The sequence below is a fragment of the Sitophilus oryzae genome, unplaced genomic scaffold, assembly GCF_002938485.1.
Source record: "Sitophilus oryzae breed Bouriz unplaced genomic scaffold, Soryzae_2.0 scaffold_1350_pilon_pilon, whole genome shotgun sequence".
Lineage (NCBI taxonomy): Eukaryota > Metazoa > Arthropoda > Insecta > Coleoptera > Curculionidae > Sitophilus > Sitophilus oryzae.
Genome location: NW_022146005.1, coordinates 971,172 through 988,817, shown reverse-complemented (window position 1 = coordinate 988,817; position 17,646 = coordinate 971,172). Strand labels below are relative to the sequence as shown.

Below are 17,646 nucleotides of genomic sequence, written 5' to 3'. Positions count from 1 at the left end.
TTATTAATTTATTTGTTTTATTCGCAATCAAATGTATATTTAAATTACGTTAACAGTATCACTTTACATGGTAAGGTGAGCTCTAAATTTAATTTTCTCAGAGATATAAAAAGTAATGACAACACAGGTTTACAATAATAGTTTTAACAGAATAAAATTTTCAGATAGTTGAACAAAAACAAACATTATAAAACGGTATTTACATTAAATATACAAATAGTTTGCATATCACAAAACAGGCACTGAAAAAAGAAAATTATTATAAGATTTATATCAACTTTTCAAATTCCTTAAATAGTCTTCTCTAAAAAGTTGATTCAAATATCCCCCGATGTACATTCTGATCCATTCTGGAGGTAACTTTGTGAAGAAAGTCTGAAAATATAAATAAAAAAAATATATAAATAATAAAAAACTCAAAACAAACAAAATTTTAACAAATGACAAACAATAATTATTATTGATTTAGATTTTTTATGCATATTGATAACATTATTTATGTTTTAAAAAATTTATTCTTTTTAGAATACCATTTTCTATCATATAAAGTTTCTCTCCGGATTGCCTTTACATGACGAAAAACTTTTTTATTACAGATATTTTGAGAAAAATGAATTTTTTATACAAATTTTTGCTTGTTCTAAAATCGTTAATCCCATTTCTAATTTTCCAAATTTCTCTACCGTGTTAAAGAAAATTAAAAAATAAACATCAAATTATGGTTGAATTTTTAAAAAAGTCCTAAATATCAAAAGTTGTTTCTACGTAAATATAATTTATATTTCTTTCTTTGATAGATGGTTATTATTAATTTTGATTAACGTCATATTGTTTTGCTGTTGCTAAAGTATCAAATTTTCCGATAACTATAATCACACTTTCCGTAGCCTTGAACTAAATAAATTTTGTGGTTCTTTCACATTTTAAAACAGCAAAAATATGACGTTAATTAAAATTCTGCCAATAACAATCCACCAAAGAATGAAAACGAAATTATATCACCATAGAAACGCGTTTTGATTTTTAGGAAAAAATTCAACTCTATTTTATTGTATTTTTTAATTTTCTCTAAAACGGCATGGAAATTTGGAAAGGTATAAACGGGATTAACCATTTTAGAACAAGCAAAAATTTTTATGAAGATGCATATTTCTCAAAATGTCAATAATAAAACAGTTTTTCCTCTTGTAAAGACAATCTGGGGACTTACTGTATAGGAAAAATATACCGAAGGTACCATTTAAAAATCAAAAGTTGTAGTCATTTCCGCTGAAACAGGAAGTGGCAGAAAGTAATTGAATACGTCAATCAATCCTGATTTATGTTATACAGGGTGTTTTAAAAAACATGTGCCATCTCTTGTGGGGAGATTCCTCACGTAAAAATAAGATTTTTTTTCCTATCAACATAGGACCGATTCTGCTTTGTTTCGTAGCTACAGGGTGTTAATGTCTTAATAACCCGAGAGATGGCACATGTTTTTTTAAACACCCTATATACTAACATACCAAATTTCGTCACTTTTGAAAAATACGCGATATATAAAAATTGATTGTTTTTTTTTCATTCTACACAGTGGCATCGACCGAGATTATCAAGATAGATCTAGATTTGTTTGGTATATTGTTACAATATTCTCTTATGGTCTCAAAAATAACAAATAATCTTACTTGTATTCCATGGGTCCAATAACCGCTAGAATCATCCAGAACTCCAAGTGTGGAAACGGCATATTTGGCATAACTCTCGGCATCAGGTACAAATAAGCTCTTTTTGTGTATTCTGTCACTAAAATGATTCATTTTGGTTGCTACAAACATCGGTGCCAGATGCTGAATAGTCAGGCCTTTGGATGCGTACTCGTATTGAAGAGCTTGAGTGAAATTCTTCACATAAGTCTAAAAAATAAGAAATAGGTAAAATAAACATGCCGGTGACTGAGTTTTTGGTGTAAATATAATACCTTACAGTCGAACATTATTCTTTTTAGAACCTCTTTTAGTGCGAAGTGTACAAGATAGCTTAATAGCCGTAAAAAAACTCATCGCAACTTTATTAGAATCTTTTGAACGGGAAAGCGGTAGTAATATGGCTCTTTATGTCCCTTAAGTGCTGTTAAGAAGGTGAGTTTTATTGATGTAAATAATATCTGCTGATATATTTATAATTAATTTATTTTTGTTTCCTAAAATGTTTTGATTAAAAGAAAATATGTAAAAGTGGGCAACGCTTTGCCGTTCAACCTTAATCACGTGACTAAACGTTTATTTTATATGAACTATATCTAATTCTCTGACTCTTTGTTTTGTTCCATTGACTTTGACAGGGGCGCATATACGGGAGGGGTAATTGGGGTAATTACCCCTTTCAGAAAGAAATTAATTAATAAGATAAAATTTGGTATAAAATAAAATTGCTACAAAAAAGTTAATAACACAAATTAAAACAGAATATCCAAACAAATCCAAGTAGATTTTTTTCCACAGTTACAATACCTTTCAGCAAAAATTTAATTCAAATTTTAGTAGTTTTTTGAATATTCACACTACCCTTCCCAGATTTAATCTCTAAATGCACCACTGGACCTATAACATAGAATACAACATTTTAATGAACAGTGCTTTCCATAAAAACAATAAAATTAAAAATATTCGAAATAATATACATGTACTGATTTCTTTCGAAAAGCGACAACTATGAAACTATGAACCCTTCCCGGACACAAACGGTACATTGTGAGATAGGAAATGGTAGAGAGAAACAAGCCCTATCACATAGGATACAACATTTTAATGAACAGTGCTTTCCATAAAAACAATAAAATTAAAAATATTCGAAATAATATGCATGTACTGATTTCTTTCGAAAAGTGACAACGATGAAACTATGATCCCTTCCCCGGCACAAACGGTACATTGTGAAACAGGAATTTTAGAGCAAACAAGCCCTATTTTCAAACAAGCCCTATACAGGGGCGCATATACGGGAGGGGTAATAGGGGTAATGGGGGTAATTACTCCTCCCAGAAAGAAATTAATTAATAAGATAAAATTTGGTATAAAATAAAATTGTTACACATTAACAGAATATCCAAACCAATCCAAGTAGATTTTTTTCCACAGTTACAATACCTTCCAGCAAAAATTTAATTCAAATTTAGTACTTTTTTGAATATTCACACAACCCCTCCCATACTCAATCTCTAGATGCGCCACTGGACATTCAAAATACATATGGATAGCTAATTTTCGATATATTTTCTACAAAAGCATATTTAAATCCCTTTATACAATAATATATAAATTTTTTCCATAGCAACTGTTAAAATTGCCTTATATCCATTGCCTTGAAACTTATATGGTGAAATTTTGATAAAATAATTTAGTACACACTAAAAACACGGTATGTCGCTAGTGGTAGGAAAAATAATTTTTAGAGGTTACTAGTTTATTTGGTTGCCTGTGATATGCATATACAGGGTGTTTCCTAATTAATCTAAAAAATAAAAAATCGTTAGAAAACGAATTAAGGCGGGCTCTTAATAAGTATATTTATTTTTTTCTCGACAACCGTTTGATGAACAAGAAAAACTCAAAAGATCCATTTTGTTGAAAAAGGATGGCCAGTCAAGAAAAAAAATATATTTTCTTTAAAAAAGCAGTGGTGTACCATTTATGTTAAGCAAAAAAATCGATTTTTTTAATTTTTAACACCCTGTAGATCAGAAAGGAAGTACTTTAGACCCAATGGTTATATAAAAATTGTTTTAAGAACACATGAGGAATCACACCATATTTTTTTAAGACTAATTCGAAAACACCCTGTATATTGTCAACTTGACAATGACTGCTGATAAATCAAAAAATACTTTTTCAGTGAGAAAAGCCTGATTTTCGCAGGAAAAATTTTGATTTTTATTGAAGTTGGGCCTGCGTTTGCAAATACTCGTTTGTTTTTAATTTTCTATCTATCTAAATTTTAAATATCATAGTCAGAAATAGTTTTATTATTTATTAACTGTAAAAATGGTGTTTTCTTGTTGTGTTGCATCTTTCAAAGAAACTAACAAAACTGCAAAAATGTACGTGTTTCGAAAAGACGATAAGGTATGTATCTTAGCTAAAAGAAAAATATATGGTATGTATTCGTTGTTTGCTTTTTTTTCGTTCGCTTTAAGATTTATAAATCTCGGTCTATTCATTAGACAGCCAGTCGACTTACGATCATTTACATGAAACTCTGTAAAATAAATAAAAAAATAAATTGTAAAATATATATATATTCTTATGTTTTATTAAAGTTACTCTGATATACTAATATATCAGTGTAACTTTAAAAATAAATCCTTTGAATTCAAATATAAACATAAAAAACATTTACAGCAGAAAAGGCGAAGGCGCTGGGTTAAACGTAGTCTCCACTAAAAACACGGAGTGGCGCTTTGACCCAAAATTTTTCTATTAAGTTTCATATCTATCTTAATAGTAGATTATTTTCGTTTATCTATGCTTATATTTATCAAAAATAGTAGATAAAATAATACTTTAACCGCAAGGGTAGATTAAATGATACTTTAACAGCGAGGATAGGTTAAAAACTTTATTTCTTCTCGCATGTTTTTTAATTGCTTCCATTTTTGAAAACTTTTGTATTCCTTTTCGTAAATTATTCGGGATTTAAATGGAAGTAGTTTGGATATGGCGTTTTTTGCTTCAGCCTGAATATCTGTTGTTAATTAACTTATTTCGTTTTAAGCCATTTCTGGCTCCAATTCAATCAGCAATCGACACGAAAGAGAATTAAAAAATATTGACTCAAAACTGACAACTAAATAGACAGACATCTTTTCGGTCGACGATAAAATGGTATTTTATCGTCTTGTATAAAAAATAACTATATTATATTACAAGCAAGTTATTAATACTTATAAATTTTAGTACATTTTTTATTTCACAACTTTATCTGAAACACATAAATATGGTAGCTATGTCAAACATGTGAACAAATACCGATGACATTAATTCCATAACGTTCTATTTATTGTGAAACGGCATCTCTGTAACGTAATTAATTAAACAAAAATCGATAAAACAACTTTATATAATAATTTTCGCAAAGGTTTCGTAGGTGTGTCAAGTGCTTTCTTGCGTAAAGCGCAGCTATTGACATTAACATTTGAATGGGCGGTTCTGATGATGTCGCCATAGAACAACGTCTCTAATCGATTCCATCCGTTTTCTAATCATTTTATTCCTCTTAAAATGCGTGTTTATTTTCTCTTTGTTGTGATGGTATAAGGCAAGTAGTGATTAATAGTATTAATTCCAGTCTTTTTAAGTATTTATGTTATAGCAAATGCTGTGCCTTGTTCCTAGAAACTGAAAAGCGTCTAGCAATTTTAATTTACTACTTGAAAATGTATTATGAGTCTTAAAAATGTATCTATCTAATGCGATCCAGAGTTTTCTTTTCTCAAAAAATATGCGAACTCAGTTTTTTTATTTGAAATACTTACTCGAATCTTTTTGGCAATTGGTAGTGGTGCATATACAGGGTGTTTCAAAACAAATGCGAAAAACTTCAGGGGGTGATTCCTTGTTCAAAATAAAGGGTAGTTTGCTTCATAAACGTTGGGTCAAAAGTCAACCATTAGGGAGATATTGCGGTACAAAGATGGCGGAAAAATAATGTTTTTATTTTTTATCTTGAAAACGAAAAGAGATAGACTGATAAAATTTTATGGAAGCGTTACTGTTATGAAAACACACTTTCTGGTAATTTTTCACTTTTTTAAAATGAGTGGAAGGGTTGAAATAAACTACCCCTATCATTCTTGTTAACGAAATTTAAAGAAAAATCTTATCAAACACATGCAAAAAAATTAATTTGGATAGTTTAGTTTGTTCAAAAACTTTTTTATCTCTTGTATTTTTTTGATAAAACTTACCGATTTGAAATTAAAAAATAAAATATAAAGCATTACATGTCAGGACAAAAAACATTTTCTGATAAAGAATCTAGTGGGCTGCTGTAATTTTTTTAGGAAAAAATCTAGTCGGCCGCTGTTACTTTTTAGGATGTTTCTAACATTATTTTATTTGACATTACTCTACTGCAATACGTTATTATCTAGATGATTATTATTATCGTTATTATCACTAGATTCTTAATCTAAAAATGTTTTTTGTCCTGACATGTAATGCTTTACATTTTATTTTTAATTTCCAATCGGTGAGTTTTATCAAAAAAACACAAGAGGTAAAAAGTTTCTAAACAAACTAAACTATCCAAATTAAAGCATTTGCATGTGTTTGATAAGATTTTTCTTTAAATTTCGTTAACAAGAATGATAGGGGTAGTTTATTTCAACCCCTTCCACTCATTTTAAAAAAGTAAAAAAATTACCTGAAAGTGTGTTTTCATAACAGTAATGCTTTCATAAAATTTCATTAGTCTATCTCTTTTCGTTTTCAAGATAAAAAATAAAAACATTATTTTTCCGTCATCTTTGTACCGCGATATCTCCCTAATGGTTGACTTTTGACCCAACGTTTATAAAGCAAACTACCCTTTATTTTGAACAAGGAATCATCCCCTAAAGTTTTTCGCATTTGTTTTGAAACACCCTGTATATTTTAAAAATATTTTCGAGATATACGGGGTTATTCACCACATACGATACGGAGTATTGTAGCTAAACTATTAGACTTTTACAAATTGTAAGTTTTGGGTTCGTTGAAGGACTATTGCAGCAACAATTTAAAAATATTTTTACAAGATACAGAGTGTCCCAAATAATTAAAATGTATCAAAGTTTTATTTTTTTGGCACACCCTGTATATTATCACATTTTTAGTTTCTACGATTAAAATAAAAGTAAATTTGATTAAGATTTACCGCATTTTAATCTTACCGTTTTTGAAGTATTTACGTTTTTGTCAAAATACAGTAAAAATTTTACTGCTTCGTTTTTCTAGGCGCATTTAAGATTTTAAAACCAAATATTGTACTGACGTTTTTCTTTTTATTTCATTTTGTGTTGCAATAATAAAAATTATACTACCTTATACAAAGTGTCTAATAATTTATTTTAAATAATTGTAGCTGTAAACATGGACACATGACACATATGGTTGAAGCATGGACACTGAAGGTAGCAACAATAAACCGAATTGAAGCCGTGGACCGTGGACCCTACGACGAATGCTAGTAGTACCCTGGGTCGACCGTGTTAGGAATGAAGACATTCTCAGAAGAGCTGGTCTGGAACAACGTGAACTCTTCGAATTCATCGAGAAGAGGAAAATAGCCTATTTGGGACACATACTACGTGGAGAACGCTATCACTTTCAGCGTCTGATTCTCCAGGGTAAAATAGAGGGGGGCAAAAGGGGGATAGGACGAAGGAAGCTATCCTGGCTGAGAAATATTCGTCATTAGACAGGCATACAGGACTTCCAAGCACTCCAAGTCGCGGCAGTTAACAGAACCATCTGATGAGGAAGAAAAAGATGAACGCCTACGCAGGAATCTGCACGGCACCTTAAGAAGAAGCTGTAAACGGAAATAACTTGTTTAATTTAAACGGAACACCCTGTTTATTTTCCGAGGATCACAATTTAATTGTATCAAATTGTATTGTACCATTTTTTACCTATCTCTTCAAATAGATGTCGTTTCACTATGTATTTTTAACCCGTAATCTGCCTTTATCACTTTTCGTCTCGCTAGCTTGTGTGTCACGGCCTTGAATTTTTACACCCAGCGCGCGTAAAGAAGTTTTACTTCAAAAAGAAAGTTGATGATGGTACGTCAAAGAGGAAACGTCGCGTCGGTTTTAGAATCTGATGAGATCTCAGCTCCATCTCGTCAAACAAAAAAAAGTAAGTATACTCTGTTTTTTTTCTCAGGTAAGATTTCGACAGACGATGACAGAAGAAAAGCAGATGACGTCCCATACCAATCTATTTATTTTACTAAAAAAAGTTTCTAATTATTTTTAAGTTATCTATGGATGGGTTTAAATATAAATGCGTCATACGTCGTGTCTTGTTGTTTTTAACCAGTTTTATTGGTTTATTTAAAAAATGACAGATCGTATTTCAATTTTATTGGTTTGACGGAACGATGAACGACAAACGGACGCCGATGCGTATGAACTCGCCTTTAGATTTTTGACGCTTGTCAAAGTCTTGCCAAATTATAAGTTATAATTTTGTGTCAACTTTTGTTAAATACCCTGCGTTTTGGAAGATGATGCATTTTGATTCGTATTATTACGTGTGTTTTGTGTCTTTTGAAGTCGAGTGGAGGAAAAATCGAATGAAAATTAACTGTAGACCCAGAGCACAGTTTATGGTTAATACTCGCTGCCCAGGCAGAAAGTCTTATACACCAATGAAGTTGCCATCGATAAAGTTTGTATACCATTTCGTCGTAGATAAGTGCATCTCGTATAAGGTAGAAGGATCAAACTAAACACATACTAAAAACTGGAGTAGCTGTAAAATATCGACATCACACGATAGACAAATAATGGATTTTAGTACTGCAGAAAAATAATGTCAAAAGGTACTGGTTTAAAAAAATTAAGATTAAAGTTAATTAATCAACCTTTAAGGTATAAAATTTGGTAGGTGTTATTATTAATAAAATAGTTTGTTTTATTTACCTATGTTGTTTTATTTATTCCTGTGGAATATTACAAATTTGTATTTGTACATAAGTTATATTGATAAATATAATCATAAATGCGGGTAGTTTCATAAAGCTTGAAAGTAAATAATAGTTCTTTTTTATATTTTTTTGGTATGTAGTGTCTTGTTCTTGTTTGTTTTGTATTAACACATACCGTTTTTATGAAATAAAATAACTCGATTACATTTTTTCAGTTTTATACAGTTTTTTTCACAATATTTTGAAGTAATCACTTGTCATCTTGTCAATCAAATTTTAAATATTTCCTGCTATGCATTCCAGTTGTACCAATTTATTTCTTTGTAAAATAAAATAAACTACTTTGAAATTAAAATGACAGACACATCTATCACTGTCAAGGATCTTCTCGTTGGACAGACTATATATGATATTTATTTTGTTATAATTATTCAAAAAGAGTCATAAAATATAAAAATGAAATGGCGAATATCCGTTTTTTCCAAAAAAGTTTAAGGTGGCATTGTGATCAGAATCAAATTGTGTAATTTTGCCTCCATTTTATTGACCTCTAGTTTCCGAGATTCCACAATGATTGGGTTGAAATTTGGAACAACAGGTACAAACATTATTTTATATCATAAATTATTTTTATGATATAAAATAATGTTACACGCACAAAATTATTTAGAAAATTTTTATTTTTTTAACAACTATATATACCGGGTGCGTCTCAAAAGTGGCTCACCCTTATAAGTTTTTTATTTTCTCAGATAAATAAACGAGATTTGGTATGTTAGTATAATATGACATAATTTAGGGATTGATTGACATATTCAATTGTTTTCGGCCACTTCCTGTTTCACCGGAAATGACTACAACTTTTGATTTTTAAATGGCAACTTCGGTATTTTTTTACTTTATTCGATAGAAAATTACACTCCGAATAGAATTACCTATCATATGTCAACTTTTTGATGTTCCCGCCATAGAGTGCCATGGCTTTGTTAAAAACACTAATTTTTAAACAAGGAGCCTTGGAAAAATAAATTTTATTGTCTAATGTTTTTAGTGTTAACTAAAAACTGTAAAAACTTGAACAGAAAAAAATAACTAACTATCATAAATAGATTAATAGACATTTCAGTAGAACACTTTTTAGATTCCAATAAAATTTGGGACACTCTGTACATGTCTTTGCCTATAAATAACCGCCTAACTACATATCTAAACCCGAACAGAAACATCAGCATTTAAGCCGTCATTCTTGCACAATTTTAAATAGATTCACCTTGTTTCAGTTTTAATGCAAGTGGTTGTTGCTTGTCGTTGCAACATCACAAACAGGCTTTTAAATAATTCTTATTAAATGCTTTAGTGCCTATAATTAGAGATGCACCTTAAAGAAAAATAATATCGATATATTTTATTAGATATTTTTTTCTATTTGCCTTTCGATATATTGGCAGAAAATATAAATTTTTTGATAGACTATTTATCTCTTGGGTATCAGGACATAAAGGTGTCGCAGGAAATGATTCTCTAATTCTAAAGGTGCGTCTAGACTTGAGCATTTTGGCCCGAACGAACAGAACGAACCGAACGCGCAGAGCAGAATTCGCTAAGTTTGGACGCCGAATTCGGCTCGGTGACAGGTCCAGACTAAATATGCGCATCCCTATTTATACTTACTTTTGTTGCAGCATAGACTGTCATTAAAGGTAGAGGTTGCAACTCTGATCCAGAGGAAACGTTCACTATGGCCCCTTTTCCTCTTATTCTCATGTTTTCTACGAACATCTTACATAGAAGTGTGACGGCCCCTACGTTGATTTTTATTATGTCCCACAGTTCCTCTTCAGGTACTTCTCCTAGATACATTGGGTATTCGTATTGTTTACCTACGTTGTTCACTAAGAAAAACAAGAATAAGTCTTTATAGTACAACTTATTTTTACTAAAATATTATACAGGGTGAGTCTTAAATAAGTGCAACTATTTTTAACTAAACTTAAAAGGCCACATACGTATGACTACACTGCTTTTTTTGATATTTCAAACAAAACTTATTAATTATAAATAATTATAGATAAAGGAAATAAATTTAGATTGGAATGCTCGTCAAAATTTTGGGTCGCAAAATTGTTTTAGGTCGCGACCGTTGTACGCGATCTGGCCCTGCTATAGCGGTTGCTAAGAACAACCGCAAACAAAAACAGAAATAATTTTCTCCTATCAAAGTCAGAATCTTCAAAAATTATAAAATCTTTCAAAATCTAAACCGCTGAAAAAATTCCGAAAAGTGTTTAAAGCGTCCATTTTCAAAGTAATTATTGCTATCTTGTGAGTCTAATTTAAGTTTTATTTACTCAAACCCGTGATAATTGTGAAAAAGTGGCATTAAAGACTTAAAAAGCTGTGCTGTGAACTGTGAACTGCAAAAACCATGGTGGATCGTGGCATAACGTCGGTTTCCAATGTTTCATAGGTATTTCATAGGTATTTCATAGGTATTTCATAGGTATTTCATAGGTATTATTATAAAATATTTTTTCATAGGTATTATTATAAAATAAAGTTTCTTGTATGCAACACACTGTATTTTATTAATAAAAATAAAAGAAAATAATAATAAATTTGCATAAATAATATTTGGCGATATAATTCCGGAAAAAGCCGAACCGCTCCAAAATTTTCAAAAGCTTTGGGTCGCGACCGTTGCAAGAATAGCGCCAAATAGTGTTTACATTGTCCTTATGGGCACTTTCCAATCTAAATTTGTTTCATTTATTTATGCTTCATAACATAAATCCTAATAATGGAGAATACCTATTTCATACACGTGTATGTGTACAAAATAATGGAGCTACATTATATTTAAAAAATATTCGGAAAAATAAAAAAACCAGTTGATAAATATGTAAATGCGTCCCAGAATAAAAATTTCATAACAAGTTTATTGCGTTTTATGCGTGTAACATGTGAATAGTGTAGCAAAATGTTAGATAGACAGCATAGTCGTTTTAATAAAAAAAAAATATTTTTGATCACTCTGTTTTTCTTTTAATGCTTTACCATTTCTTTAATTAATATTCCGTCGATCAGTATTATCTAAAATATTTCATAAATATGAATACTTATGAACTGCTACTCATGTTGAACTATATCCAAGAGACTTGTTATACAGCATTCGAAAGCTTTCATTCTCGTTTTATTCTAGATTTCGTAAACCTTGGGTGTAAAAGGTTGCCAATGTTCAACTATCGCCGGTATTACCAATTTAAATGCATTTAATTAAATTTATTAGTTAATCTAGTTTTACCCATATATGTATAAGTTGACAACACGGTTAAATATTAGTAATTAGCGAGCTATTAGAACTAATAACTATGTAGACATTATTGTTTTTAGTACGTTTTGTAAAAGTTATAATCTTTTTTATAAAAAATTTGTTTGATAATTAATTTTGTAATTTTGTATAAAAAGTTAGTGATAAACTCTATTTTAATGATTATGATTTTAAAAATGTTAAAATTATATTTTACTAGGTTAATAATGTAGATTACCTAACGTATGTAGTCATTAAAACTAAATTATTTTTTGGCTTTCTATGACACAGGGGGTCGCCAGAATATCTCAACCTGTAAAGGGGTCGCGAAATCAAAAAGATTGAAAAACACTGGTCTAGACATTGGGTCATTACATTGGGACATTTTTTAACCAATTTCGAATTGATGGTTACTGAGTCGATCACTTTTAATGCTGTTTGACTATCGGATTAGATTTTCTTCTATTATTGTCTTTTTGTAGAGTAAATTTCAATTTTATTTGATTTATTATTAATAGATAGATTCATATTCTTTAACTAATTGCTGCATCCTTTCTGGTTATTTCTAATAATTGTAATTCCATCAAATTACTGAGAAATATCACTGTTCTCGCGTTTTGCAAAATTGCAATCGCTGTAAAAGGTCATGTTTGAAGTCAAGTCTGCAATTTATAATTTGTTCTTGAGAAATAAATCAGTCCTTTGACGTTATTGTCATTACGAATTTCTTACATATCTTTGCTAATATTTATGGATAGTTCAAAGATTTAAATGAAAACCTTGAAAATTTATTTTATATAATTTCTTATAAGATTCTTTTTTATTCCTGACTAGAATAAATATACATATATTACGTAATATTTTTATACAATATACATCATCAATTAAAGACAGAAAATCTGAATTATTATTTTTCTCAATAATCTTTTGGTACTTGCAAGTGTGGTATTTACTGAATATTATTTCATTCATTTAAATTCATCTGGAGAGTTCATGGTTAATTTAAAATTAACCGCTTGCAGATATTCAGTTCTTAAAAAAGGTCATGTTTAGAGTCAAGACTACAATTTACGTTCTCTTCTTTTGGCCTTAATTATCTGTTGACATATTACCAACAAACATTACAAATTATTTACATATTTTTGTTTATATTTTATTACCCGTTTAAAAAATAATGTACAAACCTTGAAATTTTATTTATAACATTTTTTTAAATGTTTGTATATGTTTTAGGTTAAAATAGAATTTCTTTAAATATTTTTAAATCTAATGGATGCTTTATGTTATGGGTATTTGAAGATGATCGTTGACGCGATCATTTGAACTGCCAAAGATTGACTACCACCGTAGTCAATTATTGGCAGTTCTTTTAATAAATATTCATTAGACTTACAAGGAGCAAAACCAGGAAGTTAATAAAATAACAAAACATGTAAAATACTATTTTTGCAAGACGGAAACATCGACAGGTTAAGCAATATACTTATTCACAACCCCTGTCCAACATAGGTATGTATTGTGTTTCTAATAGGTTTACGCTTTGTTTTTCGAAATTTGGCTATTTCGTCACAGATTGTCACTCTCTCTCTTCAATGTTTATGACTTCTTCAAGTCCATCTTATCGAATTTTACCCAAAAAGATCGTGCTTCCTTGTCTAATATACATGAATAGAAAAACACAGAGCTGAATACTTATAGCCCAATTCAGTAAATACGTGAAAATCAATATGGCGTCGAAAATGATGACGTAACTGCCCAGGAGCGAAAAACAAACCGTATATATATTTTAATATAAAATAATTTATTTACGTACCTAAAATACCAATTGGTATTTCTCCAATTTCTTCTTTGACAATATCGACAGCTTTTTTACCCAACGAAAAGTCTGCTTGAATAATTTTCGTTTTGACAGAATAGTTTGCTTCTATAATCACAAAATATATATTAAACAGCACAAAGGGTTGAGTTCTTTTATAACATTTAATTACTATACAGGGTGAGTCTTAAATCAGAGCAAATATTTTAAGGGTAGTATATTTCGACATCAGGAACAAGTTTATGAGGTTGATTTCTAGAAAACTATTTAGAATTGCCTGTTCTTAGCAAAATTTTCCCACTATTTAATTTCTTAATCTCTATTATTACCATGGTTACGGTTTTACTCTAGGGTTACGACACTAAAAGGAATGCAAATACAGAAAAAATCCGGTAACTCTCAATTTTTTTTAAAAGTAATCAATTTTTTTCATACTTGAATAACTTGATTGTTTTAGACTTATTTGAAAAACGGTAAAAAGAAAATATGTTTCTTTTATCGAGGTCCACCTGTCCTAAAAATATTTGCTGTTATTTATTAAGACTCACCCACTATTACTGACCTATCTCTTTTTGTGTTTTTTGTAACTTATCGATATTTCTGCTGACTAGAACGATGTTTATTCCTCTTTTGGCCAATTCGGTAGCGTAAGCCTTGCCAATGCCATCGGTGGAACCGGTGATTACTGTAAATGAGAAACAAAATAATAGGAATTAAAGATTTAGATTTTTGTGGTCTTTTTTTACGTTTGCTATTTCTTCACATTTTGACTTAAATTTTAGGGTCAAAATTGAAAAAAATCTTCCTAAAAATGCTTTCAAAATTCATTTTTGCCATATTGTATACAAATGTATAAGAACATATTCGAATACCAGAAATATTTAAGGTTCTGCTATTTTAAGTACATTTTTTAGAATTTAGAATGAGTGGGAGGGGGGTTAATCACTTCGACCTTACAGATCCATTGTGTCCCCCTTTCTTGAATCATAACTCATCATACAGTCCCAGGGCTTTGACAAAAGCCAGTATCTGGGACGGTTTTATAGAGGGTAGTTCTCCATCTCCAATATCAGTCGTACCAAAATTCATGGCACGAATGGTTGTCATCTCGGCGCACTCAGTGATGAGGTGTACTGGTGTTTCCCCATCTTCCCCACAGAATCTGCATTCGCCGTTTCTTCTTAGTTTCAATCTACTGAGGTGTTCGTTGAGGAGACAGTGTCCTGTTAAAAACCCCGTGACAATCCGAAGATTGTTCTTACTCAGACCCAGGAAGATCTGTGATTTTTCTTCATCATAAGCCCTCAGAAACTTCTTCGAGTGTCTTAGACCATTGGAAAATTTCCATTCCAGGTTGCGGATGGAATCTTCCAAGTTCTTGAGTTCCGCCTTGAGTTGGTTACCACTTGGAAAGCAGAACGGTTCTGGTTCAGTTAGTGGAGTGTTCGCTGCTTTCCTAGCTAGATTATTTGCTTTTTCATTGCCTTCTATCCCTTGGTGAGCAGGCACCCAGTGTAGGAGGACTTTGTTTTCTTTGCCTAATTTATTCAGCTTCTCTATGCATTCTTTGACCAATTTCGAATTGATTGATACTGAGTTGATCGCCTTTAACGCTGCTTGACTATCGATAAGATGGCTATTTCTTGTTTCCGATAGTTCCTATCTAAGATAAGTTGTACGCATCTCTCGATAGCGTAGATTTCTGCCTGTAGGATACTAGGGTAAGTGCCCATTGGTTCGGAGTAATTAGCTCTCGGCCCAAACACTCCGATCCCTGTTCCCGTATTGGTTTTGGAAGCATCAGTATACCAAGTTATGGTATGGTCTTTTAACTGCTGGGCAAGCGTTTCGCTCTTCCAATCCTTCTTATTGCTCAATACTACATTGACATGTTTGTCAAAGTTGTACGTTCTTGGCATATCGTCCACTGGGGGTTGCAGGAGTGGTATTTCCTTTTGAGGGTGTTCCAAGCCCTGATCTGACAATTCTCCCAGTACTAATTCCGTTAGTGACCATTCTAATCATTGTCGCATTGGCATATCTACCAATGACAATGTGCAGTGGTGTTAGATCTAGAATGACCTCCATTGCTGCTGTTGGACAGGTTCTCATGGCTCCTGTGATGCAAACACATGCTAGTCTCTGGACTTTGCATAGGTTTAGCCTTGCCGTCCGTTGCTCTAGTTTTGTGTACCAGGCAACTGCTCCATAAGTAATCATGGGTCTTACTATCATGGTATACATCCAGCGCAAAATGTTAGGGGAGCAGCCCCATCTATTTCCGGCCAGTCTTCTGCATATCATGAGAGCCTTTATGGCTTTGCTGGTAGTGTTCTTAATATGCCTGTTCCACAGGAGTTTACTGTCCAGGGCTATTTAACTTCCTGTGTTGGCAGTATTTCCTTTCCATCTAGTTGGATTCTTTATTTTAAGTACATAAAATTCATTTACTTAGTCTGGTAAAAAATTGTCAGTGGCATGCTATTGTTTTGAAAGTTGGAGTATTCAGATTTGGTAGGAGAGTTTTATAGTGATGAAGAAAAAAACAGGGTGTTCAAAATTAATTTATGTGTGAATTTCGACTTTTTAACATTAAATTTCTAGTTATAATTTGAAATTGCCCCACAATATGTTATAAGTATTACTATTATTACTTCTGATTATTATTATTACTCGCATATAAATGAATGTTTTACATTTATTAATTAATTAATTCAAACTACTTTATATAGTAACCCATCATCATTTTCTCTTTCTTTGTTTACCGAGTTTCACATCACGCTAAATTTTTTTTATCGTAATAGTTATATTCCATTATTTTTCCTTTAAACCTAAACAATATTGTAAAATATCGTTTATCCGTTTTTGCATCACTATTTAAAACTTTCAAAAAGGCACCTGCTCGAGTTTTGTTGCAATTTGTGCAACAGCTCGGCCCGATTAGTTGCATTATTAAATCTTTTGCAATGTAGCGCTTTTCATTAGGTGCGGATACCACTCGGAACAAGAAAGGTTAATAGGCAAATAAGCACATATCAGAATAGCGTTGCTAAATGTACTATTATCTGGCTGATTATTAGTTAGACGCTATCTGAACAGTTTGTAGGGTGTAATTATTGGCCATCATATTTATAAAATTTATTATACTCTTTTTAAAATCTATAGCGGTGAAATATTAATCGTGGCAATTCATATTTGAGCTCTTTATGATTAGCATATATTTGAAAGTGTGTGAGACCGGATTTAGTTTACATTTATATGTCCAAATACATATTACAACATAGGTGACACCAATTTCTAATAATTATATTTATATGACAGCATTACAGTTGGGGGTTGGAACCTTTAGTATTACAACAGCAAAATAAAACTAATTCACCATAATACACCAAAACACATTACTTTCGCACTGGACGCGCGTTTCGCAAATCATGTTAGCAACATCAGCAGATGATTAAATTATATGACACTAAATTAAACAAATAGATTAAATTATCACACTGCAAATTAATTTTTACCTATACAGGGTGTTTCCTAATAAGTAGTTATTTCAGAGTGTGATTCTTCATAAGTTTTTAAGACAAGTTTATACAGGGTGTCCTAGAAATCAGTGCAAGTATTTTAAAGGGTACCAAACCAAACCAAACCAAAACACGAATATTTTAGTAGGTATCAATAAATTAAAAATGCCTTAATAAAATTACTTAATAATAATAGACGGCTTGTTTTGTACAATGTTGATTTGATACAATAAGGCAATTTATTAAATTAATGTCCATTGTTAATTGATTACGTCGTATTATTTGTTAGTCTTTTTAGAATAAGGCGCACAAACATAAAAGCATGA

At 31.0% G+C, this 17,646-nt stretch overlaps 1 protein-coding gene across 1 annotated transcript in view; it reads right to left on the bottom strand.

Moving 5' to 3' along the window:
• The window catches only part of LOC115875155 (inactive hydroxysteroid dehydrogenase-like protein 1), a 31,686-nt gene continuing 14,040 nt past the window's right edge, over positions 1-17,646 (bottom strand). Inside the window, exons 3-7 of the mRNA XM_030890544.1 lie at positions 14,362-14,484; positions 13,797-13,907; positions 10,348-10,568; positions 1,671-1,898; positions 1-375 (exon numbers count right to left, since the gene is read on the bottom strand). Of these exons, the coding sequence (XP_030746404.1) occupies positions 274-375; positions 1,671-1,898; positions 10,348-10,568; positions 13,797-13,907; positions 14,362-14,484 (785 nt within the window). The 3' untranslated portion in view covers positions 1-273. The remainder of the gene's footprint in view (positions 376-1,670; positions 1,899-10,347; positions 10,569-13,796; positions 13,908-14,361; positions 14,485-17,646) is intronic.